This window comes from Scleropages formosus, chromosome 5, assembly GCF_900964775.1.
Source record: "Scleropages formosus chromosome 5, fSclFor1.1, whole genome shotgun sequence".
Taxonomy (NCBI): Eukaryota; Metazoa; Chordata; class Actinopteri; order Osteoglossiformes; family Osteoglossidae; genus Scleropages; species Scleropages formosus.
This window is the reverse complement of record NC_041810.1, coordinates 14447565-14474303: the sequence shown is the minus strand read 5'-3', so window position 1 is coordinate 14474303 and position 26739 is coordinate 14447565. Positions and strand designations below refer to the sequence as shown.

The 26739-nt window shown below is 44.0% G+C and overlaps 2 protein-coding genes across 5 annotated transcripts; both read right to left on the bottom strand.

Annotated features, from left to right (window-relative positions):
* Positions 1-2169: 2169 nt before the first annotated feature.
* On the bottom strand, positions 2170-20394 carry sec24b (SEC24 homolog B, COPII coat complex component). 4 transcript variants are annotated; one of them, XM_018759762.2, is made up of 24 exons: positions 20153-20394; positions 18058-18618; positions 15399-15554; positions 13803-13910; positions 11729-11809; positions 11307-11473; positions 10936-11120; positions 10564-10666; positions 10309-10435; positions 9810-9919; positions 9477-9589; positions 8894-9012; positions 8576-8631; positions 8287-8493; positions 7168-7291; positions 6631-6789; positions 6255-6428; positions 5410-5520; positions 4464-4639; positions 3880-4017; positions 3540-3647; positions 3355-3447; positions 3168-3271; positions 2170-3052 (listed from the first exon to the last, which is right to left on the bottom strand). In XM_018759762.2, exons 1-24 carry the CDS (start codon positions 20280-20282, stop codon positions 2938-2940), a joined length of 3525 nt encoding a protein of 1174 aa, XP_018615278.1. In that variant the 5' UTR covers positions 20283-20394; the 3' UTR covers positions 2170-2937. The 4 variants fall into 4 exon arrangements, with proteins under 4 accessions (XP_018615278.1, XP_018615279.1, XP_018615280.1 ...); XM_018759763.2 differs by having other exon boundaries at positions 3540-3644; XM_018759764.2 differs by having other exon boundaries at positions 11307-11461.
* A 606-nt stretch (positions 20395-21000) lies between these two features.
* tstd2 (thiosulfate sulfurtransferase like domain containing 2) lies at positions 21001-26687 on the bottom strand. The gene is made up of 10 exons (XM_018759585.1): positions 26637-26687; positions 25411-25598; positions 24697-24989; positions 24434-24542; positions 23802-23924; positions 23443-23548; positions 23042-23157; positions 22615-22773; positions 22355-22493; positions 21001-21523 (listed from the first exon to the last, which is right to left on the bottom strand). Exons 2-10 carry the CDS (start codon positions 25558-25560, stop codon positions 21297-21299), a joined length of 1422 nt encoding a protein of 473 aa, XP_018615101.1. The 5' UTR covers positions 25561-25598; positions 26637-26687; the 3' UTR covers positions 21001-21296.
* Between the last annotated feature and the right edge of the window lie 52 nt (positions 26688-26739).

Here is a 26739-nt window from a genome sequence, read left to right as displayed (position 1 = left end):
AGAAATTGCCCTCAGTCTGTATCGGACTGTAAGGAGTCAGGTGTGTCAGATAAATAAAACTCAGTGCATATTTTTCTGAGAAAAGAATCTCGTAACGGAATTAAAGTCAATACAGTGCAGATAAAAGTATGTGAACCCTGTAGGGATGGTCATTATTCATAAACTAACAAAATCTAAATTTTAAATCAAACTTCTAAGTTATGATTATTATTTACACACCTGATTCTACTTACCTACTTGGTTCAACCAATGCAACTTGGAGTTCACTTATGTTTACACCTGCACTATTTCCACGTTCCTACTACACACGATTTCTTCGAAAGCAACATATGGAATTGGTCATTACACACCTATTACGTCAGATGAGAATGACCGATTCTCATTAAATAATAATTTCACTATCAAACAAGGGACACAGGAGGTTCACATACTTTCAAGCTGCACTGCAAAAACCACACACACACACACACACACACACACACACACACACACACACACACACACACACACACACACACTTGCTGAACCGCTTGTCCCATACGGGGTCGGGGGGAACCGGAGCGTACCCAGCAACACAGGGTGTAAGGCAGGAGGGGGAGGGGACACACCCAGGACGGGACGCCAGTCCGCCGCAAGGTACTCCAAGCGGGACACGAACCCCAGACCCACTAGAGAGCGGGACCCGGTCAAACCACTGCGCCACCGCACCCCCCCGACTGCAAAAACCACTTAAAACCAAAAGCACAACAATTACATGCTTAATTTCTCAACATGATGCCAGTCGAATGCTCTATAAAGCATTATAACATACAATTTAGGCCTTTGCACAGTAAGAAATTCTGACTTGCGGTTTGGATTATGACGAGGAGAGGAAGTTGAAGTCTCAATATAAAGTAGCGCCAAAGCAGACGTGTGTGTCATGAATAATCGGAAGGCTACATAATTTCAGTACCGTGATGAAGAATTGTTCAATTTTGCTCTAAGAACACTATAATCTGTTTTTGGACAACCCCCCACCGCATTCTTATGTAAATAGTGATTACATAACCAGAATCAATACTTAGACCAGAGGTCCTTACAAAGTTGATAAACAGCAAGGGGACATATTTTACACTAGCTCATCGGGTCTGGAGTCAGGATACCAGCTTGTTTCTCCTTTTTGTTGTCTGGCTGCTAAGCAGGAGGAGAGGGGACATGTGTAACACAACAACAGATAGTACAAAAAAGATCTGTTAGTACTGAGGGCACGGCCAGATTTATATCAGCTGTTGGCACTGCAAATAACAGGACCTATAATTGTCCTTTCAGCAGTAACATGATCACATGGGAGAGACAACCCCCCTGCGGGGAATTCTGATGGTTCTTTTTGGTGTATTCAGCAACTAAAAGATAGTCAGTTTATAAAGTTTCACTTTGCACTTTAACACCAAGTAAATGGCGTTGAGTACCAATACGACGCTACTATAGTGTTCACTTCCTGTTTTGACACCTCGCAGATACCAGGGTAAATGGCTCATAATGCGTTTGATTGCTAGGATACCTCACACGGCTTGGCAATGACTGGGCTGTAATATATTCTCCAAGGATGACCTGAGAGGCAGAGTGGGGATCTGAATGAGATCTGGAACTCCATCAACATTCCATTTAGGAGACTGGCATAATATTATTCTTGACATCAGCTGATGGCAACAGCAGCAGAAAAACCACGGTGCAAAGCTACAGAAAAAAATGCCGCCGTTTGCAAGCCCGGCCGTTACAGACCCCCTCTGTACGCGGTTTTTCCAGCTGAGCTGTTAAGACATCTTTGCTGAGCCATTTTAATGAGAAGCGCAGTGAAAGCAAGTTATTTGCAGTAAAAACCCAGCACCACACAGTGGTCTGTACAGTCAATGGGTTTGAATGACTCCTTCACTTAAACCCCTTTGTGTGTGAATTTCATTCTTTACCCAACTATGACAAACATGTAACCCGCTCAGATGAAGCCCAAGAATCAGTTTAGAATTAGAACAGCTTCTAGCACATGGGCCACCTTGCCTTTTCGATTGCTCAACTGCATAGTGGTGTTTCATATCCCCCTCTAGTGTCACACTTGTGCAAACACACTAATGGAAAAAGACGCCAATCTACACATGCCCAGTTCTGCAAGTAGTTCAAATAAACACCACCAAGGAAAATACTTTTGTTTTATTTAATAAGCGGATCATAAATAACCTTACATAAAAGATGTGCAAGAGAATTACAAAGTGGAGAACGACTGCTGTTATTGCCCAAAAAAAGAGGAAGATGTTACATCAACTTAAGAGGTGTCTGATCACACAGGCTGGAGTGGGTGGGAAAGGGGGATCTAGAGGGGGCACCATTTACTCTTGCTGGGGTAAAGTCCACCACAGTCAAGAGCACAGAAACATCAAATGCATGTTCCATAACACATGACGACTGACATGTCAGGAATGTGTAGTGTGGGTGGTGACGGAGGGGAACACTGGGACGACGCAGAACGACATGCAAGATGGCTCTCCCCATTGGCTGACAGTTCGTTGCATCAAAACTGGATGATCCTACACTCATTCACCATTTTGCCCCCTCTGCAGATCCATTTGTGTGTATGAAGGATGAAGAAGAGGACAACAGAGCAGGTGAGGGAACCAGGAGCTGCGAAATGGGGAAGCGCTCTCCTTGACCGCAGTGAGAAGGAGGCGGGATAAAGACACTTTCTAGAACGCCGTATATCCTCTCAGTTCTTCCTCATCAACATCATGATCTTCTTATGGGGCTCACAGAGCCATGCCCCAATCCACACCAGGTGACACACCAGCTGCTATCACCTCTGTAGCCCTACCCTACAAAGTCAGGTGGAGGTGGAGCTGCAGGTGTCCTGCTAAAGGTGTGCCAGCGCTTACTTCCTGTCTGCCATGGGAGCAGCATGCTGAGACCTGCCTACTTGGACATCTGCTGCTGGATGTGGAGGAGGAACTCGTAGTAGGAGAAGGCCGATTCCGTGCGGTCCTCCACCAAGTGCTGGAAGAAGCTGATCTTGGCAGAAGCATCATCCCTATGAGCAGAAGAACATCAAACACCTCACTGTTATGGTAATGAGGCAAACGAAAGACATTTAATTTGAAAATGAAATTGAAGTTCAGCAGGCACTTCTCTAGAGAAGCACTTACTTCACAACATAAAGCACTGGCCAGAAGGGGCGCGACTCCTGCAGCCAGTTGAGGAAAGTTCTCATCCTTTCCGAATAAGGGTTGTCTAAATCAGGGATCTGAGTCTGATGATGAATAAATGAGAAACTGTAATAAAAGCACTGACCTCTCACTACGCTACACAAAGCAGAGAGAGGAGCTTCCTTACCATATTCTGTGGAATGGAGGTGTGGTTGGGGCAGCCAAGAACATCCCTTATGAATAGCTCACTGCAGGACTTCCCCACCCACAAGTACAGCACCTGGAGGAGAGAGTGGGAGGTGGTCACTGTGGGTATTCCCACATGGAGGAGTGTGTGCATGCTCTTGTCTGGGTGGGGAAGCCAGCACTCACACTGCCACAGTCCATGAGAAAAGCTCCCTCTCTAGTCAGCTTCTCTGCTGTCAGCTGGAGCAGCTGGGGCTGGGGGACCACACAGTTGTTCAGGTGGAGTGCCCCCTGCTGGTGCAAAAAAAAAAGAGACCGGCATTGGGGTGATCTGTTATTAATTTCCATAAGACAAAAAATTTAATATTTTTCATATAACTAATCAGTAACTCTACGGTTACACATGATCAAACACTAACTTTTGCACTCACATACAACTACAGCATAAAAAGCAAACACAAAGCAGTATGTTGTGGCCTTGTGGGAGCTGTAGTGCTGGGGCCAGCGGGGGGGGGGGGGCGCGCACCTGTTCAGAAAAGTTGTCAACGCGAAACAGATCTGGATGCACCATGCGCATAATGTGACGCAGTGGCTGGCTCTTGAACTCACACATGGCAAAGACACGGTCGTCCAGACGAGTGCTGGTTCCAGTGCGCAGGGCTTTCTGTAGGCCAAGGAGAGCGGTGGTCAGGGTGTTTTGGCGAAAAAAGGACCATAACTAGGAGAACACTGTCATCGTAAACGGGGGGGAAGGGGTTTTTGGGTGTTGTACGGTCATTATACAAGACAAAACAAAAACAAAAGAAACCTGGCTGGAATTCAACATTTAAACACAACACGGATACTTTTAAACACTGGGACCAAGGAGAGAGGGGCAACTGGCTCCAGCAAAGTTGACGACGGGCTCTACGAGACAGTTAAGGGTCTGTAGGAAACACAAACTGCCACGGAAAGACTTGGGAGCAGCGCTGAGATACCACACTGAACACAGTAGAAGTGATGACTCTGTGTAAACAAAAACACACAAAAGTCTCCAATAACACCACTAGGCTGTCCCACAGTAACAGGGACACAGTCCACACAGAGCTCTGCCACCAGGAGGCACCTCACCTGTTTGAGCAGCGCCAGCACGTATAACGGGAAGAGACGCAGTGCGGCGGGAGCTGTGAGACCCGCAGGTTGCAGGCCTGAAACTCCATTCCGATATGCGGTCAGTGAGTCCACCACAGCATTGACCAGGGCATCCCGTGCATCCGACAAGCTGGAGGATATGGCGCGGTCGATAGCTAAAGAGAGAGACCCCCGTTAGAACTGACCACATGTCCCTGCACGTGCAATGCACTCAGACCAATACACTCATAGCAATTGTAACACAAATCTTTTACATTAAGATAAGGCAAAAATGTGTCGACAAATACTGTCTCTAGTAGAAATATTACAAAACAGGCCAACAAATTCATTGTTCATTCCCTTAATGTAATACTTTAATTTGATTAAATCAGTATTTAATGAAAATTATTTGAGTAATATACCAATTTGCCGTTATCAGGGCAAACAAATTTTAAATAAAGTTATTCGTTTTCACTACCACCAGTAGTGCATTCCTTCTTGTAAAAAAAATAATGACCTAAACAACTATCTTTAAATACAATATAAGTAAAATACAGTAAAAATATAATTAATTCAGTCTAATGAAACATAAGCTTATTCTGAACAGAAAGCAGCAAACAAGGTTCTGCCAGGACCAGTACACGGAGCCTTGTTTTAAGACAGCTGGTAGCATCGTGGTTAGAGCCCCTACCTTAGGACCCAAAGGTCACAGGTTCGATTCCCACTTTCAGCTTTAGTACCCTTGAGCAAAGTGCTTACCCTAAATTTTTCGACTACAGTTACCCAGCTGTTTAAATAGGCAAATAACTAAGTACCTTAAAATTGTAGGTCACTTTGGAAAAAAAGCATCAGCTAAATTAATAAAATGTTACACTATTCCAGTTGAAGAGGGCCAGCGTCTACTATGGGTCTCAGGGACAAGGCGGCACCCCCTGTTGCCACTCACCCATGTTTGCTAGTAGGCAGGTGATGGCCTGTATGTCAGCCCCAGCAAACACATCGCTTAGCTGGCTCACAACTGGCAAACACAGTGTGTGCACTCGAATTCTCCTCTTTCCTGCAGAAAGGGAAGACCAGATCAGGGGCCACAAGGTGAAACATGTCTGGAATTATGTTAGGTGGAGAAACTTACAACTTGATCCAGGAGGACTGTCAAACATGAGCCAGTCGTTCTCAAGACACTCATGTTAGCTCATTATCATCAAAGCATCTATCCACGAATCAGTAATAAACACTTTTCCACCACAGGATCACAGTGGCCTGAAGCCCATGCTGGGAGCATAGGGTGTGAGATAAAGTGCAGATGGGACACCACTCCATCATGGGCAAACACATACTCGTTAACTCACGGACACACACTAAGGGCGAATTAGAGTCACCACTTTACCCAGAACACCTTTAGACTGTGGGAGGAAACCCACGTAAACACACTGTGAACAAGCAAACCACACAGACAGCTTGATTCAAACCCATAACCAAAAACTCACAGCGCACAAGCTACGAGTTCCATCATTAAACCAATTTTGTTAATTTTCTGTCAAGTTAGGGCTGATGTTCTGTACCCAGGAAGCTACATTTATGTTTAATTTCTTATTCTGTTTAGCAGGTACTTTTTTCCAAGGCAAATTAAAGGCAATGACATGCAGGTAAACAAAGGATATCAGCACCAGCCAGCTTTCATACAGGCAATGAAATCAGTCTTTACTTCATACCACAAATCATGAGCATTCCAGGTCAGTAGGCACAAGGGTCTACATCATGACAGCGCTGCAAATGAATGGTGTCTCTAACCTTTGCTGGAGGTGTACAGCAGCGCTGCCTGGAAGCACGCCAGCGAAGTGTCGGCCAGGCTCTCATCTATCGACATCTGTACCGCAAACCCAGAGTCAGGGTTGACGTTTGCCAGTGACAGCAGGTCAGTTGAGCGGACAAAGAAGTTCCCATGGAAGGTGTGGATGGACAAGCCTGTGAAACAGCCACAGCATTTAAGTTAAGGCAGGGTGACTTTCACTTTGATCCAACAGGTCATAAACACACAACTATGAAAGCTAAATCATTGTAAAATGGTAATTTTTCCATTCCATTAATTTCTATCTATACCAAAACTCAGATCTATTAAAAGGTGAGCAGCAAAGGGATAGCAGCCAGAGACACCGCAGGGACTAACCTTTTGTACACCTTATCCTCATCACAGCCTCAAATCCAATCTTCCTGGTCAGGTATCGCTGCAGGTCCTTCTGGAACTTTCCCAGCAGGGGCAGGTTATGGATGCGGTGGAATGCTGGGTAGTAGTAGATGCTTCCGGCCGAATACTTGGACATGCAGGCTGGACAGAGAGAAGCGCTAACTCAGAAACACATCACATCATTGTTTGATCTGGGCTGTGGGTAGGTGTTCCATGGGCAAGGAGAATGGTTGAGTGGAGCAGAATTTCCCCAACAAACAGGGAAACGAAACCACTCCACCAAGTGTGTACTTATATGATAACTGCCAGTAATGTCCATCATCACATACCCACAGCTATATTTGTAACAAACTGTCCCAGGTTACTAATATGTAGACAAAGACACAAACCCACTCAATTCTATTTTTTTTAATTCCCATTCTGAAGACCATGCTCAGGTTTACCATTCTCCACATAAACTAATTTAATGCTGTGAAGATTTTTACAAGGTACCAGCAAAGAGAACAGCTTTCCTCTCACCTAGCGAGGCCAGGTCCGAGTACTGGGAGCTCAGGAGGAAGAGGTCCACAGCGATCTGTTGGCCCGAACAGTCTAGCGCCAGCTTCTTGTAGAAGTCGGTCGCTGGGCCCAAGTGCTGTACGCCCTGCGACCAGGAGAGGATGGACCTCAGCAACCACAGACCACACTGTTTACATTATTGCTGTCTGGGACTCGTGCGCTATACCTCACTTAACCACAAAGCAACTTCATTCTCATTTCAGACAGTCTGTGGGCAGTATGAGGGGAACAAATGAAAACAAGATGTATGAACATCATTTTTGTGGTCAACACCACAATTGTGCCAACAATAGATGGGTATAATAATATTAGTGCACTGATGGTCAAGTTGCAAGTTTTCAAACACACAAACATTTTCTACTTTACTTTTAATTTAATTTTCTTCACTGATCTTTTGCTGAGTGAATGTGGCCTGTGTTTCCATACCGAGCTATTATTTGGCAGGAAAACAGACAAACAGAAAATTAAGTTGGGACCACTTTAGATCTACTCATTTCTAGTACAGCTCCTGTCCAGTGTTCCCGAGTTCTAACGATCAGTAATAAATTGACAAACAGTGCATATTTATGGGATGAATTGGTAAACAATGTGCATTAAAAGTTTTTGGAGATAAATTAATGAAAATAAAAGTTCAAACTTGTTTGAATTTATAGCTGGAAGCTAATAAAAATATTAGCCTTACAACATAAATTTATTTACAACAGAAAGAACCAATATTTTACTCATAAAACCTAAGCTGTACGTAAAGTACTTGTTAAGGTCTTATAGAGAGAGTGACAATGGTAAATGCCTTAAGTGTTACACACAATTCAAGTTAAAAACAGACACCTTGTCCCAACTGTGTTCATGAGGTAAGAAGCCAGCGTAGTGCTATTATCTTGCTTAGCTGTAGCTTCAGCTGAGTATCTTTCTGGAGCAATTTAATAAAAATGTCTTCACAAGAGCATAAAGGTAGGGTCGTGACGGGTGCAAGTCAATGTCTTTAACCACTTGACAATGAGCCTCAATCTCATGATACACCACTAACAGAGAAATACTTTCAGAGGTGTGTCAAATTCCAAAGTGCAGCTGGGTCCATACCTTGGTGCTGGATCTCTGGTTGGGGTCTTCGCGGGACTGCAAAAGGCCAGCACCCAGTGTGGGAAGCTGAGTCTGGAAGACTGATACACGGCCCCCTGTGGGGGACATGAGCTTGTAGGCAGCTTGCAGGGCGGGGCCCAGGGCACTATGGGTCTCCCTGGTGTGGGTGAACATAGCGGGCAGGGTGTTCAGAAGGTCCTTCACCAGCTACCCAGAGAAAGAAAAGATCGGTGAGATGGGTTGCCATAGATAGCACAGTCCAAAAAAATAAGATCACAGATCAACTCACCTCCTTGCTTTCCTTTAGGTTGACCATCAGACTGTCGGGAGTTGGGATGAAGACATCTGAATAAAAGCATACATCAACAATAACAGTAAATTTAAATCTTTTCTGCTCATGTGCACAAATACAACACAGCACGAATATTGTACTGAAATACAACCATCAAATTATAGCTATGTAAAGCTGCGGTACCCGAGATTTACTCATCTAAAATATGTGCAGATCCGTCTTTCATCTATAAAACATGGAAACTCAGCTAGGATTTAAAAAAAAAGCCTCATAAGCAAGAAGGGGACAAAGGGTGGCTTGAGCAGATGGATGTACCATCAATGTCAGACACCACCAACATCTGCGGCTGGGAGAGGCCATCCTGCAAGTTGTAGAAGTGGATGGTGCTGTCGAATGTGACAAATCCCACCCGTGTACGTGTGTCCCCTGGCAACCTGGAAGAGGGACCAAAGAGGTGGGGGTTGAACATTCAGCAGCAATGGCTTTGCATTTTACAGCCACATCATCCCTCACTGTGGTCACCCAACCCTCAGACAGGCGATTGAGAAAAGGCCGTCACGGAAGCAGCCCAGACTTACAGACAGAACAGCTCACTCTGCTCAGCCAGGAAGGAAAAATAGACATTTTTCAAAAGGGAGGTTTTCCCCACACAGTCAAGATAAACAGTTTTTAACATTCTTAATATTTCAAAACTCCTAATGCTGATGTGAAAAGTTCAGCTCAAACTGTACTTGGAAATAAACCATGTGTGGGTTGTTAAATGACCAATGGAAAATATATGGCTCTTTTCTAAAGAATTTTTTTTTTTTTTCTAAAATTTACTGACACCCAGCTTCATTTCACCAATCCTTTTATTTCCACAGTGAATACCAGACAATCTTATAGGCCTGTCACTTACTTGTCAAGGTTCTCTAGTAAGGATTGACAGAAGATGTTCAGGTAGCCAGTTTCTACTGCATTGTGGGACACATCGAGAACGAACAGGTAGACTGCAGGCTGAGGAGGGCGAAGCTGTCGAAAGAGAAAGGTGCACAAAGATGTGAGAGCTGATAGCCAAGCTCCTCACTCAACACTGACACGCACCACCACCAACAGAACTACCACGAGCACCAGATGGGAAGCAGGTCATACAGCACACACCTGTATGCCAGCTAACCTCAGTCAACCACAAGTGTAACCTGAACGGATAAGGAAATGCTCTCTGTGCACCGTGTGCAATAGGACCACTTACCATGTAATCTGAGGAAGCGATGAACTCCACTGTGGAATTCTGCACCTCTGGCCTCTTGTGTGGTTCTCCATATGAGCGGGTCACTGGGTTGTACATGAATTCGTCAGGAACTGGCAAAGGGGAAAACAAACAAAGTTAACAGTTAATTGTCACTTGCCATATATCAGTGTATCGGGTTATGAAAGGGTGAGTTCTTTGTATTTATAGCTTTCTGAGACCCAGCAAAAAATTATTCATTTATAGGAAGTTCAAGCCCCCCCGAAATGTGTGGTATAATTTAAAAGCCTACAATATTCTCAATAAAGTGCATGAAGACTCAGTATTCCAACATTTACAATTTTGTAGACAGAGTTAGAAAATATTTGTGGACAAAATGAATGGCTGGATCTAAGGAGATTGTTCATAGCTGGTGTCAGAATATTCCATGTTTCCTTTCTCATTCCTTCCTTTCAAATGAAAGAACAAACTACATGCACAGTGTTATAAAACAAACACTGACCGTCATTGACCCTGTAACACAGGTTACACTTCCAGCGCTTCTGGTCCAAAAAAGATACAAACGGGTTGATGTAGGTCCGGCAGGTGCGACAGCGCACAATGGTGTTTGATGTTATAACCGGTAGTTGCTGCAGAGCGGAATGTGAAAATTGGCTGTATTAGAACATGTGAGCCCAAGATGACACCTCAAAGCACATGTGGCTACTGCAACTGGGCTGTAAATTATGTGGTGGAACAAAAGTAACAATGTAGTTACCGTGAGGTCTCTGAAAGGGTGTAGAAGCAAGCCTAGGGGAAGCTTGGCCTTGTTCAACAGCGCCTGGGTCTGGGGAATGTTGGTCAAGGTGCATCGGAAAGTGCTGGGGAGAAACGAGAGCAAGCTCAGCAGTCGTTCACAGCCCCAAACCATGCACATGTCACAAATGTGAGGGAAAAAGCAGAAGCAGAGCTTTATGACTACATTTATGGGGTTACAGTAACTATGTCACACCTGCACACAAAGTGAGGAATCTGTAGGTAGGCAAGGCTGTCTACGGTCTAGAGAGTGAACTGTTGCAGCAGCTGGGATTCTTGAGGTTGTTAGTGCAGGTGCGTTTGCAAAAATGCAGAAGCGCACACACACACTCACTCTGAGCTGCAGTTGACCTTCCGCAAGTCCGTGCTTAGGTTAGGCTCTGGAGGCGGCACAGGCCCAGGCGGTAGGATGTTCCTTTCCTGCAGCAGGTTCACTGGCCGCAGTCCCTCCACCTCCAGCTCGGACACGCCGCCGATTCCCCCCAATGCTGCCGACAACTGGGACATGGTGGGAAAGGGCTGCGCAGATAGTGGCAGAGGGCAAAGCATAAGGCAAGGCAGAGCGTGAGAGCAGCAGATAAGAGGACAATCCCCCAAACCACAAGCAATCACTGAACATTGATTAGTTTGTAACAGTAGAGAAGAACACTGTTTCCTGAACAAAGAGGAAGTGAGTTTTAAATAAGTTATTACACAACACCTTACCTGTGAGAACTGCTGGTACCCAGGTGGATTGAATCCACTGTAGGATGGGGTGGAGTCATTTCTGCTGGCTGGACTTTGCTGATAGGCTGGCTGGAGGTTGGGATACCCAAAGCCAAAAGGTGGGGCTGCTTTCGAAGAGTCAGTGGCTGGAGGAACTGAAGGGGTATCTTTTTAGAAGGGTGGAGAAAAATCACACACACACACACACACACACACACACACACACACACACATATACATATATGAGATAATACATATTATCATAACCAGTGACAGGACAATCCTGGATCTCAACAAACCAGTGGAAGACTGATCATGAGCGATGGTTTGGTGTATCAAAGAACATCAGTTTTAAAGGCTTATCTTTCTGAAGAACATTTCACAGTAGGGGTCAGATGTCATCTGTCAGAAATTGGGAGTACCTGGGTAGCTTCCACCCTCCAAGGAATCGTAGTTGTTGGGGACGGGAGAGGCACTGCTGCCGCTGGAGGAGCTATCCACACCTGGGGGGAGAGGAGAAGAGAGAATCTATTGGTTCCAAAGTGGTCAAGCCCATCCTGCAGTGTCACACAGCCACTAGGGGTGGTGCTGCGCATTGGGGGGGTGCACTTCCAAATAAGAACTAGAGACAGGCCAACGCATACTTCGAGCAGCTTCAGCAGAGACACTGCCGCTGAAAACGCATCAGGAACCCTTTTGGTCTGCACACAGGGTGGGGGGATGGGGTCTAAACTGGGTCAGCTAATCCCAGGGCGACAGAGATACGAGTGCGTACCAAGATAGCACAGATTTCCCCAGGTGAGCACCATTATCCCAGCCTAAATCTCATTGTGTATCAGATTAACAGCACTGGCTGTGAAACACAGTTAAAGCCACAAATAACTCACCCGGGGGCTTTTTACCTCATCTCTCTCCCCCTGTAGGTAAAATGAGAATCATGATGTGAAGGGGGCAATCTGTTATGCTGAGGGGGAGGGTGTGCTCCAAGCAATTTAGCGGAGCCCACCCCTGTGCCAGTACCTGAGTCACTGTTTCCAGGAAGTGTACAAACGGGATAGTGACAGTTCACCCACGAGGCCACATGGGCACATGAGAGAACTATAATCAAGGCAGTAACGCTCACTGGAAAGCAGAACACACAACTGTCCTTCCCCAGCGACAAGCTTCACACTCATTAGCACCAAGTAGCTGGAGTGGCTATATTTAAAACCTTGTTAAACAGAAGTGGGAGCTGTAAGGGGTGGAGGTCTTTTGTAAGAGGAAAGTTGGGATTCAAGGCAAGGCAGAATGTGGGCAAGAAGAGGATCAGAAAAAAGACAAACACCCAGTTGGAAAGACGAAGCAGACCGTTCCTCGCATTTAGCCACTATGAGACACAGTGGCAGATATAGAGGGTCCAGCATTAACAAATTTGCCAAAAAGGCAGAAAGGCACAACCCTTCTGTCCATGAAGACAGGTGGAAAGGAAACAAGGCACAGACACTTTGCAGGACAGCAAAGAAGAACAGCAGAACCAAGATTACTTCCACTACTGTAAATATGAAGAGTACCAAGGCATCAGAAAAATAATTGTTCTATACACACATTTATAAAAGAGCAAACTAAATCCAAATACCAATGACCAGACCAAAGGCCCAGGACAATAACACAAGCTCAGTGACGTGTCATATGAGCATCAAAAACCTGTCAAACACATCTCAACTTTTCTCACTAACTCATTCGTAAGAATCTATTACTTTCTAAGAATCATTTATTCACTAATTTTTTCAGCCTTCATGATCAAATTCATACAGAAAAATATTGCCACAAAGCAGACCACTTAATCAGATGAAAGTAACCAAACCAGTGAAGGAAAAATATTTCAAAATAACCATGAAGGCACTTCTGCATTCTTACTGACAACAAAGCTCTTTAGTTATAGGTTTTCCTTCCTCATTAATGTGTGTGAATTCTGCTCCGTTGATTTCTTTAATTTTGTTGCCATGTTCTTCCATTATTGCCTCTTAAAGCAGTTCAAACATACCTTTTTTTAACTTTTAAACTTACATAAAGTTTTGTTTCAAGCAGTTTCCACATTTGTTTACCCACTTACACAGCTGGGTAATTTTTTAATGGAACAATACAGGGTCGGCTCCTTGCTCATGGGTAGAGCATGTGAAGGGACTGGAACCTAGGACCTCCTAATTGCATGAAAGCATATCTTATTTCAGAATAAGTTTTTCCCTTGTGGAATAAAAATCTGGGGGGTAAGGGTCTGGAAGGTGATGATGACAGGGAATGAAAGAAGGTTGGAATTAATGGGGAGGGTGAGGTAGGGGACGCAAGGTCTTGGGGACGGAGTTTGGAGGAGGTGAAAGAGTCAAGCGAGATGGACCTAAAATGTAAACAGCGGGAAGTAAACTGAAAACTGTTTCCAGGTAACAGCGGAAGTCAAGCTGACTGAGGGGAAAGGGTGATGCTGGAGCTGGTGGTGACATGGAGCAAGTAAAAGCAGACCTGCTTCCTCATCCTCCTCCTCCTCGTCGTCATCATCGGAGCTCGATGATGAGGGGGCGGCAGTGGCAGAGCTAACCCCGCTATTAGCGACATATCCACGCAGTGTGCCTGCAGGTGGAGAAGTACAAACTGCCATCAGGTGGGAACATGGGAAGGATCAGAGGTGAACGAGCCACGGGCTGCGTTTCAGGGCCTACGGTAGGGCGGTGCTACTGCTGCGGTCCACTATCAGGCACTAGAACCACCTGTGCGGTCGATATATTCTTGGTTTCAGTGAGCGACTGTAGTGAAACAGTAGTGAAAATCACTCCAGTTGATACCATATCTCTGAGTCTGTTGCACTACTGAAGACCCCTGGCTGTACTTCTGAGTTTCATTTGCCACTTCTGTCAGTTTCAGCATCTTATTGCACAAGTTTTCTGAAGTGAATTAAGTACAGGATGCAAAGCTACTGTTGCATCAAATTTTGTAAATTATATTTCATGATAATGGAAGAAATACATTAAAAATAAAAATCAAGGCAAACCATTCAAACTTCTACTCCCCTAAACTGTATTACAACATTTCTTTATGAAAGTCTGCATATTGCCAATGTTATACTGCATTTCCAATCAGCAAGTTTTGCTTTTCACTACTTGCTATTTGTAGATTAAACATGTTTCATAAATCGATCAATTGCAAGGTTACATCATTTTACCTTAAATTCTTAAAAACATCTTTTGGTGTTACATGAAATAAAAAAGAACTACATTTTTACAAGGAAAAAATACATGGCCTGAAGGTGATAAAAGGGGATAAACAGAAGAAACACACAACAGGACAGAATACTTGTTGGATTAATCCAACAATGACAAAAGCATGTATTTAAACAGTTGACTTTCATCTGAGAATAAACCACGTGTCAATCAATCATTCACAATGCAACATTTTTGAGCCTAACACCATCCCAGCACCTGACCTGGTGTTCCTATTGAATACAACATTTACTTGAGATTTGGATTCTAAAACTGGAGCTCTTTGGGTTATGTGAAAATACACTATGTAAAAAAAAAAAAAAAATATAAAAGGTTTTTAAGACACAGAATGGGATCTACCCCCCAAGACTGCCGCATATGCTTAAGGCTAACAATAAAAAGAAAAAAGAAAATACAAACCATACAACATTGTAAGGGAATAATTTTTTCATATTTTCAATCTGGTTTCAGACTGGCCGCCTCCTGTGAAATCCCTCCTGTGACACTAATTGGCAATACAGCCAAGTTACAGCTATGGCTCCCGAGGCCTCATGAGTAGCACGCACAGGTTTCCATTCCAAACCTTCACTGGACACGGACAGACTGTACATTCAATTTTTTAGCTGTTTTGTTATTATTACTGCTGAAAAAGTCCTAAATTGTACCCCTTAAAGCTAATACTTGAAACGGGTAACAGATCTGACATTAAAACTGTTAAACACCAGGCAGTTCCATTAAAAAGTAGAATATTTAAAAATGTAAAGCCTGGGGTGGAAACGACTACATCTGAGACACAGTTCCTGAAAGACTGCTCCCAGTTTCCAATTGAAGCTTACTGTGGAGCACTGTGGTATGGTCTTACCTTGCCGATGACTAGGAGAGGAATGGACTGAGGTGGAGGGGGGAAGAGAAGGTGGTCTATCGCTGGCAGGTCCTCCAGCATCAGACTGGACTCCTGTATAAGGATGGGCTGAGGCTGGCCGATTTTGGTCATAGCGCTGAAGAGCAGGAAGTGAAACTGCAGGGGAGAGAGATTAAAACATATTTTTTCATCCCCTGACTTTCTCAGGTAAGCTGGTCCCCTAGTAGAGAGCTCTCAGATTTGCCTAGCCACGCAGGTTAAACCTCCACGTACTGTATGTCAGGGATCTGGGTTTAAATCTACAGCATACTGCACTAGTTATTGGTGGCAAGAGAGCTAAGGGAACACAACTGTCCTGTGTTGCCTGAGATAGGTGAAATAACTGGAGTTTCCCCCTCCTCAATCACACCACAATCTACAACAACCCGGCAGATCTGTGTGGAGCAAAATTAATTTGTGTGTGAGGCAAAAAAAAGCTGTTCTCCAAGCATCATCTTTTGCTTGATGTGGGCTGCAGCCAGTGGGAGAAAATGTACATGCGTGGAAGGTACATACCCGCATTGACTCCTCCCAAGCTGGTGTGCGCCTCATTTTTCATGTTTTTGAGTCTGTCACCAACACTTATTCCCCAATTACCACCAGCACCAAGGCATAAGGTCCATGGTTACGCAAAATTAGGAATATGCTCAGAATAGGAATACAGGTGGTCCCCGATTTACAATGAAGTTACATTCCACAAAACCCATCATAAGTCAAAAATGCATTTAATATAAACTTCTGCGTGACAGACTAGGAGATGCGGATCACTGCCGCTGCCCAGCATCATGAGTATTGCACCGCATGTCGCTTGCCCGGGGGGGGGACTCAAAGTATGGTTTCTACTGAAAGTCTATCGCCAGCTCACCATCGTAAAGTCGAAAAAAATCGTAAATCGGGGACAACCTGTATGTCTACATCTGTCTGTAACATTTGACATTTTCAGCCACCTGATTTCACTCTCCAATCTTGGACAGCTTTGCTTAAAACGAATGACAGTGAAATGGTATCTTGTAGATCTTACAAATTGGTTTGGTGTTGCTCCTGGTCACCCCCTCAACCTGTCTCAACTGGTGTTCTACAGGGTTCTGTGCTGGGTCCACTACTCTTTTCCATCTGTACCTTTTCCCTTGGCTCTGTCATTACCTTGCAGAGATTCTCCTATCACTGCTAGGCTGACAGTTGCTCTTCCTCTCTTTTCCCCCTGGAGCTACAGATGTTTCCTCACATATTGCTGCTTGCCTCTCTGACATTTCTACACCACCTACAACTCAACATTTCCAAAACATAGAACCTTTACCTCCCAGCTGGTCTGTCCTGTCAGGAACTCTCTATCAAACTGAACAACTTGCTCATTTCATCTGCTTCACCGGTTAAGACCTGGGAATAACAATCAACTTAAGTTGTGCTTCCCTCAGTGTATCAAATCTATAACCCAGTCCAGGAGACATATCCTGAATATTATTTGTGGGATCTTCCCTTATCTCACTGTGAAGCAGGGAGGGTGGCACACTTCAGGTGAAGGGCTGGGTGACATTTCATCTGGACTTATTCAACTCTTTTGTCTCATCCTTCGGTCTCTGCCATCAGACCTCTCTAGGTGATATAGAATGCCACTGTATGAGTTGTGTTTGACTTCTCAAAACATTCCCTCGCATCTTCCCTCCTTGGCTCTCTCCAACTGGCTTCCTGTAGCTGCCCACATGTTTAAAACTCTGGTTATGGCCTATAAGATCATCAATGGATCTGTCTCCTGATAACTACAGGACCTGATCACTTGCTACAGTCCAACCAGACTGCTATACTTCTCCATCTCTGGTGGCCACATACAAAAAAGTTCCAAAAACAAAATCCCAAAGGTTTTTGGTTCTAGCTCCAATGTGGCAGAATGACCTCTGTCTTTAACACACAACTGCTGAATGTCTCTCAACATTCAAGAAGGGTCTCAAAACTCAAAATCTATTCTGGACTCACTTCTCCCCAGTCACCTAGGTGCTCCATAAAAGTGTACTACCTTATATATTTAAAAAAATATATATGTGAAGCTGTTCATGTATGTACATTACTTAGCAGATGCTTTTCTCCAAAGCGACTTTCAACGAACTCTATGTAGTGTTATCAGCCCACACACCTTATTCATCAAGGTGACTTACACTGCTAGATATACTACTTACAATGGGTCACTCATCCATACATCAGTGGAACACACTCTCCCTGTCATTCAAACAATATGGGTGAACCTGAACAGCATGTGTTTGGACTGTGGGAGGAAACCCACGCAGACACTGGGAGAACATGCAAACTCCACACAGACTGAGCAGGGATCGAACCCACGTCCTCTCGCATCACCCAGATGCTGTGAGACAGCAGCGCTACTCACTGTGCCACCATGCCACCCATGAACGCTGGTTTATATTGTGAAACAAAACATGTTGTTTGTACTTTGTGAATCACGCATCTGCATCTAGATCTTTCGTCTGTAAGTGTAATGCACATCTGTATTGTTTCTAAGATTGCTTTGGAAAAAAAAGCACCTACAAAGTGAATTAAATATGCACAGCAAATGTCTACGCAAAGATCAAACATGACACAGGCAGAAAAATCCACTCTCAAGGAAGCATACCTGTGTTAACCTGCCCATTAACTGCCACCGAAGGGCCAGCTGGGAGTGCACCATAGCTGGAAGGAGCTGTTGTCGAAGTTGAAGCAGGCAGGGTGCCATTTCCACGAGAGACCTGCTGCAGCGAAGCCTGTGAAGAAGGCTGCATGTTGTACTGACCACCCCCTGCAGCAGAGGGGTAGGACACAACTGGGTAGTGTGAAGGGCCCTGAGAGGCTGTGTACGGTCCATAGTAGGCACCCAGATAACCTGGGTGCTGCTGGAATGGCTGAGAGTGCTGATTTGCATGGACAGCAGCAGAAGTAGGCGGAGCAGCAGTGCTGTAAGGCTGAAGAGGCGGAGCTTGAACCAGGGCCCCTCCATAGTTGGCATGGCCTGGCACAGCATTTGAGTGCGCTGTATGAGGGTGGCTGTTGTGATAGTAACTGGGGTGATACTGGCTGTTCATTACAGGAGCTTTGCTGGAGGCTGGAGCACAGGGGTTTGACATTGTGGGGTAGCTTTGTGGTGGGTTGCTGTAGTAACCTGCAGCAGGATACGTGGTGGGATACGTCTGTCCTGGACCTGAAATGAGATCCCATTACATTTCATTACAAAAGTGAAGCACAACAAGTTGAACAGTGTAGCACTAATCCCAAATTTAATCATGGCCATAAAAACAAAATTTCACAGCAGCTTTGGTATAAATTGCAGTACAACATGGACACAAGTTAAGAGAGGTGTTTAGTAGCCAACATTGTTGAATGAGTTTTTCTTACTGCAAGCCAAAAAACTGTACTAAAACTACATATATCACCCAATTCAAAGTGACACTTTAAGGCAAACAATCAGATCTTGTTTAAAGTGCAAAAATAGACAGCCTTAGCTTTTTCTTTTTTAAAAAAAAAAAACCTTTTGAAGAATCATCTATGCAGATGCATGACCAATATTAGAGTTAAAAGCATTTAATTATTTACTTTCAAATACTGAATGTATGACCACAAAGCTAGGTGACAAATTCAGGGGAATCATTAACTGTGAGACATGTTATGATTAGTACTGATTACAATGTTCAGTATTATGGGCTGTGTGATCCTTGGCAAAAAATGCTCTCTTTACAACTCCTTGGCTCCTGTTGATAATTATGACGACTATGTGGCTGATGATGTGACTGATGCTACAGATGATGAAGAAGATTATGATAACGGGTTCTGATCATGTATTTATGACCGTGATAAACTGTATTGATTGATGAAGATGAGGATCGTTAATAACAGCGTCGACACTTCTGATGATTAAGATAATGTCGATTGTGAGATTTCGAGGGGTGGGTGAAATGTGAATAATCTGATTAGCCCTGTAGTAAAAGACCTCAGAAATCAATGATAAACTGCGTGATTAACATTCGGGGTGTTTATTACAGTCAGTGTAACCAGAGTTCAGTGTGAAAACACTCAAGAATTATTAGCAATAATAAAAGCGACTCTGAGTCTGATGCCCAGGTCAGGTGGCAGGTTACAGATGACGACAAACCTCACAATAATATACACTACTAACCGAAGAGAACATTAAATTAGTACACAAACCCAAAGGTGTAAGTTAGTGCCAGTTTCTGGGATTCCCCTGGCCTGAATTAGCATTAGTTAACCGGCCATCCGCTAAACAAGCAACAAGGCTGCCAATTCTGCTAATTCTGCTGGCTGCGGATATAAGGCGTTAAACAGATTATTACAAAACCGTGGTTCATGTTGCCGCTTGGTGTGTCTTTTTAAAGATTAAAAAACACTTCACTGAAATCGCACCAATCCCTCCGTTGAGCGCAGCCGACCGGGTCAGCCCATAGGCCTCCGATATCCCCAGCCTTTCCTACTGCAACGACTAGCAGGCGGTACTCCTCATGCCAAGTCGAGCTCCACCAATCCAGCCGCCCTCCCCCTTTCCCAACCGGTTCATCCCAGGATAAGTCTTTAATCTCCGTACTTAGGGGTTTGACCGGAATGTTATTTTTCTCCATGCGGGGACGAATTCACCCAAAACTGACCTCCATGATTTCCTCACCACCCCCAGGGACCCTGCAGGGAAAGCTCGGGATAGGCCTTGAAGCCTCGGCGTTTCTTACCCGCTTGAAGCGGCGCTGCTACTCCTCCTTGCGGTGCCGAGCCCACGCCGTGCCCGACAGAGGAGCCGAAACCCGGGTACCCCGGCGCGGACATCCCTATATCCGACCCTCCGAGTTCATAAAAAGACATTCATACGATGAGCGAAGTGCCGGGAACCGCCGGGAGTTTGTCGGTTAATGAAAATAAATGGCTGCTTAGCGCAGCCACCACGGCCACCGTCCGCCTGCCGAGAAGATTAACACGACACTCGCGCCGCCGCCGCCGCCGCCGCCGCTGGGGCTCGTGAGGTTGGCAAGGTGCGCGACGCCACCCGTCCGTGCACGCGGGACGAAGCTACAGCGTCCCGCCAGCGCTATATTCCACTATACATACCACATGTGACCAATTAATCTATATACCGCATACTTACTATTGCTGTACTACATCCATGTCTACCATAATTTTATATTCTGTATTTTTATTAGATCCACCATGATGTATGTAACTGAACTGTCCTTATGATCTTTTTACTCTTTACATAACAGGTGTTTCGGGTCTTAGCTTTCTACCTGGAGATTTAAATTTGTAAGTGGTGCTCTGAAATTGCCTTCCTGTCTTTATTTTCCTTTATTTTATGTCTGATTGCGGATGAAAGGCAGCAGTAGGTTCCTCCTGGTGCACCACTTGTTGTGTGGCGCAGGGTCCGCTCTCTGGGGCCGGGTTTGGACAGCAGCCTGTACTGTACGCGCTGGGACAAACAGGAGCACAGGGAGCCTTGCGTTCCAGTGTGTGCGCTAAATCACCCGCTGCTTTCGATACAAGAAAATAGACATGGACACACATAGCAACATTTTATTAAGAGGGTGCTCCAACTTTGCCTTAAAAGTATTCAGATTTATTTTTCCATTGATTTCAGAAGTAATGCAAGACACCATTAGAATTTATCACAACCCAAAGAGGAGCATAAGAGTATAAAAGAGTTTAAAAGGACAGTTAAAACTGACTTTTTTTATGTCAGCGTGATGTGCCAGTTGGTTAAAATGTCTCCTTCTCAAGTGGTCCACTGTTCACAGTGAGAGCAGGACAGCGCACGCATACACACACTCTTCCTTTCAGATGTGTGCTGGCAGCGCGTGTAGGGAAGGGGTCTCGGGATAGCGTTTGTCAGAGAACATCCTGGGGGATCCGCAGCCTCAAGGCTGTACACTCACATTCCTCCTTCTTTTCCAGTGGGGTACCCTGCTCGCACTCCTGGCCCTTGGCCTGGCAGGTGGGGCAGCAGGAGGTGAGGCCTTGAGCACGACAGGAGGGGCAGGACAGCACTAGTTGGTAGCAGAAGTGTGTGGAGCAGAGCTGGTAGCGGTCCCACGGGGCAGAGCAGTACCTGCACTCTGCATGAGATGGAAGGAGCACAGGTGAGAAGGACAACAGGTTGCACTTTGGTAAGAGATGCTCCCTTGCAATCTGAACTTCCTCAATTTGAATCCCACCTCCCATTTTTGTACCCTTGGCCAAGGTTCTTACACTGGATAGATACAATAAAAAATTCCCCTATATATAAATGGGTAAATCACTGTAATAGATATCTTATTATACAAACCTAAAAATGTAAGTCACCTTTGAGAAAAGTGTCAGATAATGGATAAATAAAAACATTAATATTAACATGAAAGTTTCCGAATTTTCAAATGTTTGATTATCCAACTTATTTTGACATTTATGTTAGGGACACTTTTCTTTCATACAAGCATATCTGCAGTTTTATAGCCAACTCCATGGCAAAAGTTCCATCACTACTTCCTGGGTTTGATTATGAGGAACAGGATTCCTTCCACACGATTCAAATGCAACACTGAACTAAGAACTGTTAAAAGTCACACAGCTGGTAGTGTAGCAGTTAAGCGTTATTGCCTTTGGATCCAAAGGTTGCAGGTTTGATCCCCCTCTGGCTGTAGTACCCTTGAGCAAGGTACTTACCCTAAAATTACCCAGCTGTGTAAATAATTGTAACCTTAACATTGTAAGTTGCTTTGGAGAAATCAGCTAAATGAATAAATGTTAATGTAAAAGAAATGGTGTCATCCTGTGACAATTTCCTAATCTGCCATCTACATGAGGATTCTTTCTAGGAACAAAATGAAGAGCCGATGCAAATATCTACTCAAAACCACACAAAGGCGAGAGATTCTGTGCTGAATATGCAGCTTTGCCAAGGAACGCACCTGAGATGATGTCACCATTGAAGGCGATTGCATAGCGTTCGTCAAACACAAACAGCTTCCCCCGATAGAAGCCATTAGGGTATTGCTCCAGGTACTTATGAATGCCTCCCTTTAGCTGATACACTTCCTTACACACCTCCTGGGGAAAATAAGCAGCAATGTTCATATAATGTGCACCTAGCTGTTAAATGTTACAGTGTGTAAGGATGTTTACATAACAGTACTATGAAATACTGAAACAGTTAGAAAAGTTCTCTCACCTTTGAGCAGAGGTAAGCAGAACCTCGCTCGCAGCGAATGCCACCAGTACAGTACATCAGAACTTTCTTGTCCCGGAACAGCTCTAGGTTCTTGTCCACGTAGTCAGGGAAGTAGCTGAATTTCCGAATGTCAGGGGCCAAACATTTGTTGAACTGCCCCTGAGGGAAAAATACTGACATTGTCATTTTACCTTTTTATACCACATACACATGGTTCTGACATAGACAACACTGAAATGCTGAATAATTTTATTATGAATTAACAGATAAACAACATTAAAGACTCACTGACAATTTGAAAGGAAAACCTGCAGTTATTATTGAAAGATATATTTATATATTCCTTCAAAAATAAAGCATACTTTGTAACAAACAAGGTGACACTAATCAAGAAAAGAAATACGTATAATTTATGTTTAATACTCACAATTTTACTTTCATAGAAGTTTCGGCAGTCCAGCAGAATAGTGTCTGTGCATGAATCACCTTTAGATAAAAACAGTTCTACTTCCTTGTGAAATTCTTCTGGTTCCAAGTGTATTCCTAAGAAAAGAAACATCTGTATTGTACAATTTCCTTTTGCTGTTTGACTCTCTGAGCTATGTGTCATCCTGATGAGAAGTGTTCTATAAAAATAAATTGAACAGAAACGAATGTTCATATTTGCATGTATAAAAATACTGAGGTGTTTTGGCATCTGGGACACCTTACTCCATCACCATGCATGCTTTGGGATATTTAAGTCATTATTAATAGTCTGAGCCGTATATTCAAGAGCATATTCACGATTTCTTAAAAAAAATTAATGTGGTTCACACACACTCTCACCTGCCTTTCGATAAGACAGGACGTCTGGATCAACACCCATGGGGACAATTTCCCTGTAAACCCCCATCCTCAAGTCAGCAAAACAGCCTGCATTTCCCTCACTCCTCTGTTGGGACATCAGAAAAACAGCACTGTTTTCATTTAGATTAATGTTACAGAAACAAAACTCATTGAAAGTGACAGCTTATATTAGAGCAAGTCAAAATCCATAATTATGTACTTGGTAAATTGAACTGATGAATGCTATCTTATGCTGTAAAAAAAAAGTTTAATTACAGAAGTCGACCATATAGCTGAAAAACTGTTAAAATGTAATAAACAGGACTGTATATGAGCTGTTCCCATAAGGGAGTCTTTACCTTGAAGTCTTCCTGCACCATAGTACTGAAGCATGGATGTGAAAGCATTGCTTCAATGTACAAAGCAGTGGCCAGTTTGGTACCCCCCAAAGTTCCATTTATCCCCTCAGTCGCCACCCGAACCTGTAGGAGAGCAAGGAGAACCTGGTCTGAGTGGACAAACGCCATAATTTAGAGAGTATCCAGCTATTCCTGAGCAGATCAATTTCCCTGTGTTAATCTTCACCAACTTTACTCTGGTGGTCGATGAAGTACTGAGTTCTACTACATTTTATCTAGATCGTTAAGTTTCTCGTACCAATCTGATAAAGCTTAATGAACCGCTTAAGTCACACAGGTCCAGCACGTAGATATAACACTACATAGCACCCATTGTAAGTCACTTTGGAGAAAAGCATCTGCTAAGTGAATAAATGTAAATGTAAATGTAAATGTAGATAATATAGTAGTCTTGAGCAAGGTCCTTACCCTAAACTCATACAGTAAAAGTTAAGACTGCTATATAAAGGGGTAAAGCAGTACAAGTAGTGAAAGTTACTTTGAAGAAAATGATCAGCTACATAAAAAAATAAATAAAAATAATAATGCATAAGATTTAATGAAGAAAAGACAATCAGAAACCTTGTCACCACCTTGCCTGTCAGATGCAGATTTTCACACAGCACCTTCTGCCAAGAACAGATGAGCTGGGGGTCTTGCAATGGACAGTAGCAGTAATACAACAGGACTTCGCTTGGGCCTCTGGCCAAGAGAGAAAGACAAGAGCACAGAGAGTGTAAAGGAATAACGATTTTGCATACAACAAATTAGGAAACAGTGGCCTGAGACAAGCTGAAAACCTAGACAATCAGTGTTCTCACTAAAAAGATCTGTAGCGGAAATGTATATCTCATACTCGACCAGTTGCTCTTCACGAAGGTGGCTGGTATTCGGTATCCAGCAGGACACATCCAGCGTTTTCTCCTTATCTAAGGCGCCTTGTGTTATAACTTCATTTTCGGCACTCTCCAGGACAGCCTCCAAGGCACTTTCGGCATGCTGCGAGATCTCAGCATCATGAATCCTGGCAACGTGTTTGTGGACAGAGGCTGAGTTTGTGAAAATCTGATCACAGCAGTGCCACTGTTTGAGAGGTACTTCTCCAGCTGGCATGACAACCTTCCTGGAAGTGACAAACGTTGCAAAAGCCTATAGGAGCAAACAGGTACTTGTTAAACACTCATATAGGGACAGCTGGTAGTGTAGTGGTTAGCCTTACTACCTTTGGCTCTATAGGTTGTGGGTTCAATCCCCACTTCTAGCAGTAGTATCCTTATGCAAGATTCTTACCCTCAGTTGCTCCCATAAAATTATCCAGCTGGTAGTGTAATGGTTAGAGCTATTGCCTTTGGACCCAAAGTTTGCAGGTTCAAGCCTTACCTCTTGCTGTAGTACCCTTGAGCAAGGTAATTACCCTAAAAATACTCTGGTAAAATTACCCAGCTGTATGAATGGGTAAATAATTATAACCTCAACAGTGTAAGTTGCTTTGGAAAAAAGCATCAGCTAAACTAATAAATGTAATTTCTGAATGCAGACAGATGCTGCTCTTTCTGCCCAATCAATTCACCTTCTTCTTTTCATGGGTGTAATATTTGCGCAGAGCTGTTGATAGTGTGGGTTTCCCTCTCTTAGAGGCACAGTGTGCAAGGCCTTCTACATCCAGGTGGACAAACTCCACACCCTCGGCACCCTTCTCTTCCACACCATCAGCTGACATGTTGAATGTGAAGATGTGCAACCTGGATTTCCGGATTTCTGTAAACAAACATAACCAAAGCAATGCTCATTAGTCAAAGCAATACACTTTGTGTCTTCGATATTTTACCGTGGTTGCAGACTGATCTCGGCAATATCATCAATTAAAAGCGGTCTGTTTGTGATTACTCAAACAATATATCTCCCCTTGTCGTCTCTCTCCATCGGCTTCCTCTAGCTGCCAATGTCAAGTTCAAGACTCTGGTTATGGCCTACTGGGACCACCAATGGATCTGGATACCTACAAACCAGATCTCCCCACACAGTCCAGCCAGACTGCTATGCTCCTGCACGTTGGGCCGCTTGGTGATCCTACACACGAGAGATCCAAAATCAAAAGGCCAAAGGTTCTCAGATCTGGCTCAAATCTGATGGAATTATCTCTCTCTTTCACTCAGATGCTGATCATGTACGTGCTCCATGAATGTGTACTACTTTATCTGTTGTATTTAAAAGAAAAAAAACTACATTAAGCTAACTTGTGCAAGCCATCCAGAGAACATCCAAACTCCACACAGCCTGAGTAGATATCGAACCCATGTCCTCTCGCACCACGCAGACAAGACAACAACAGCACTAACTCGCTGTGCCACCCGCAACTACTTGTAATCGATTAGTATAAGACAAACGAAGAACTTGGAATTTCACGCACGCGTTATTATTAGCACCACAACAATAATAAAAACATTCGATGTCAGAATCAAAGTGAGTTTGGATTGACTACAAGTTCGCCGCTTTTATTTATTATTATTTAATAATTATTGCATTTAGCTGACGATTTTGCCCAAAAAGGGTTAGTTTTATGAAAGGCAAAAAATTAACTGCATGATGAAATATCACTAAAATAATTACATAAACCGTGATGCCATGGCATGATTGACAATCACTTGACTTGACAACGAGGTCGTGAAGGTTTCCTGCGCGACTCTCTCTACTGATACCAAACAGCATTATTTATCCGTAGCTACATCGTTAACCTTCAGACTACGTCAGTTTGTGACTCTCACTGTATAACTTTAACATGCATATTTTTATTACCATCCAGGAGCTTGAAACACTGAACACAGCCCCCGCCCCCTGTACACGGGCTGCCCCGGAAAAACTAGGAAAATGACCGCGCACGAAGGTGCCGGTTTCCGGT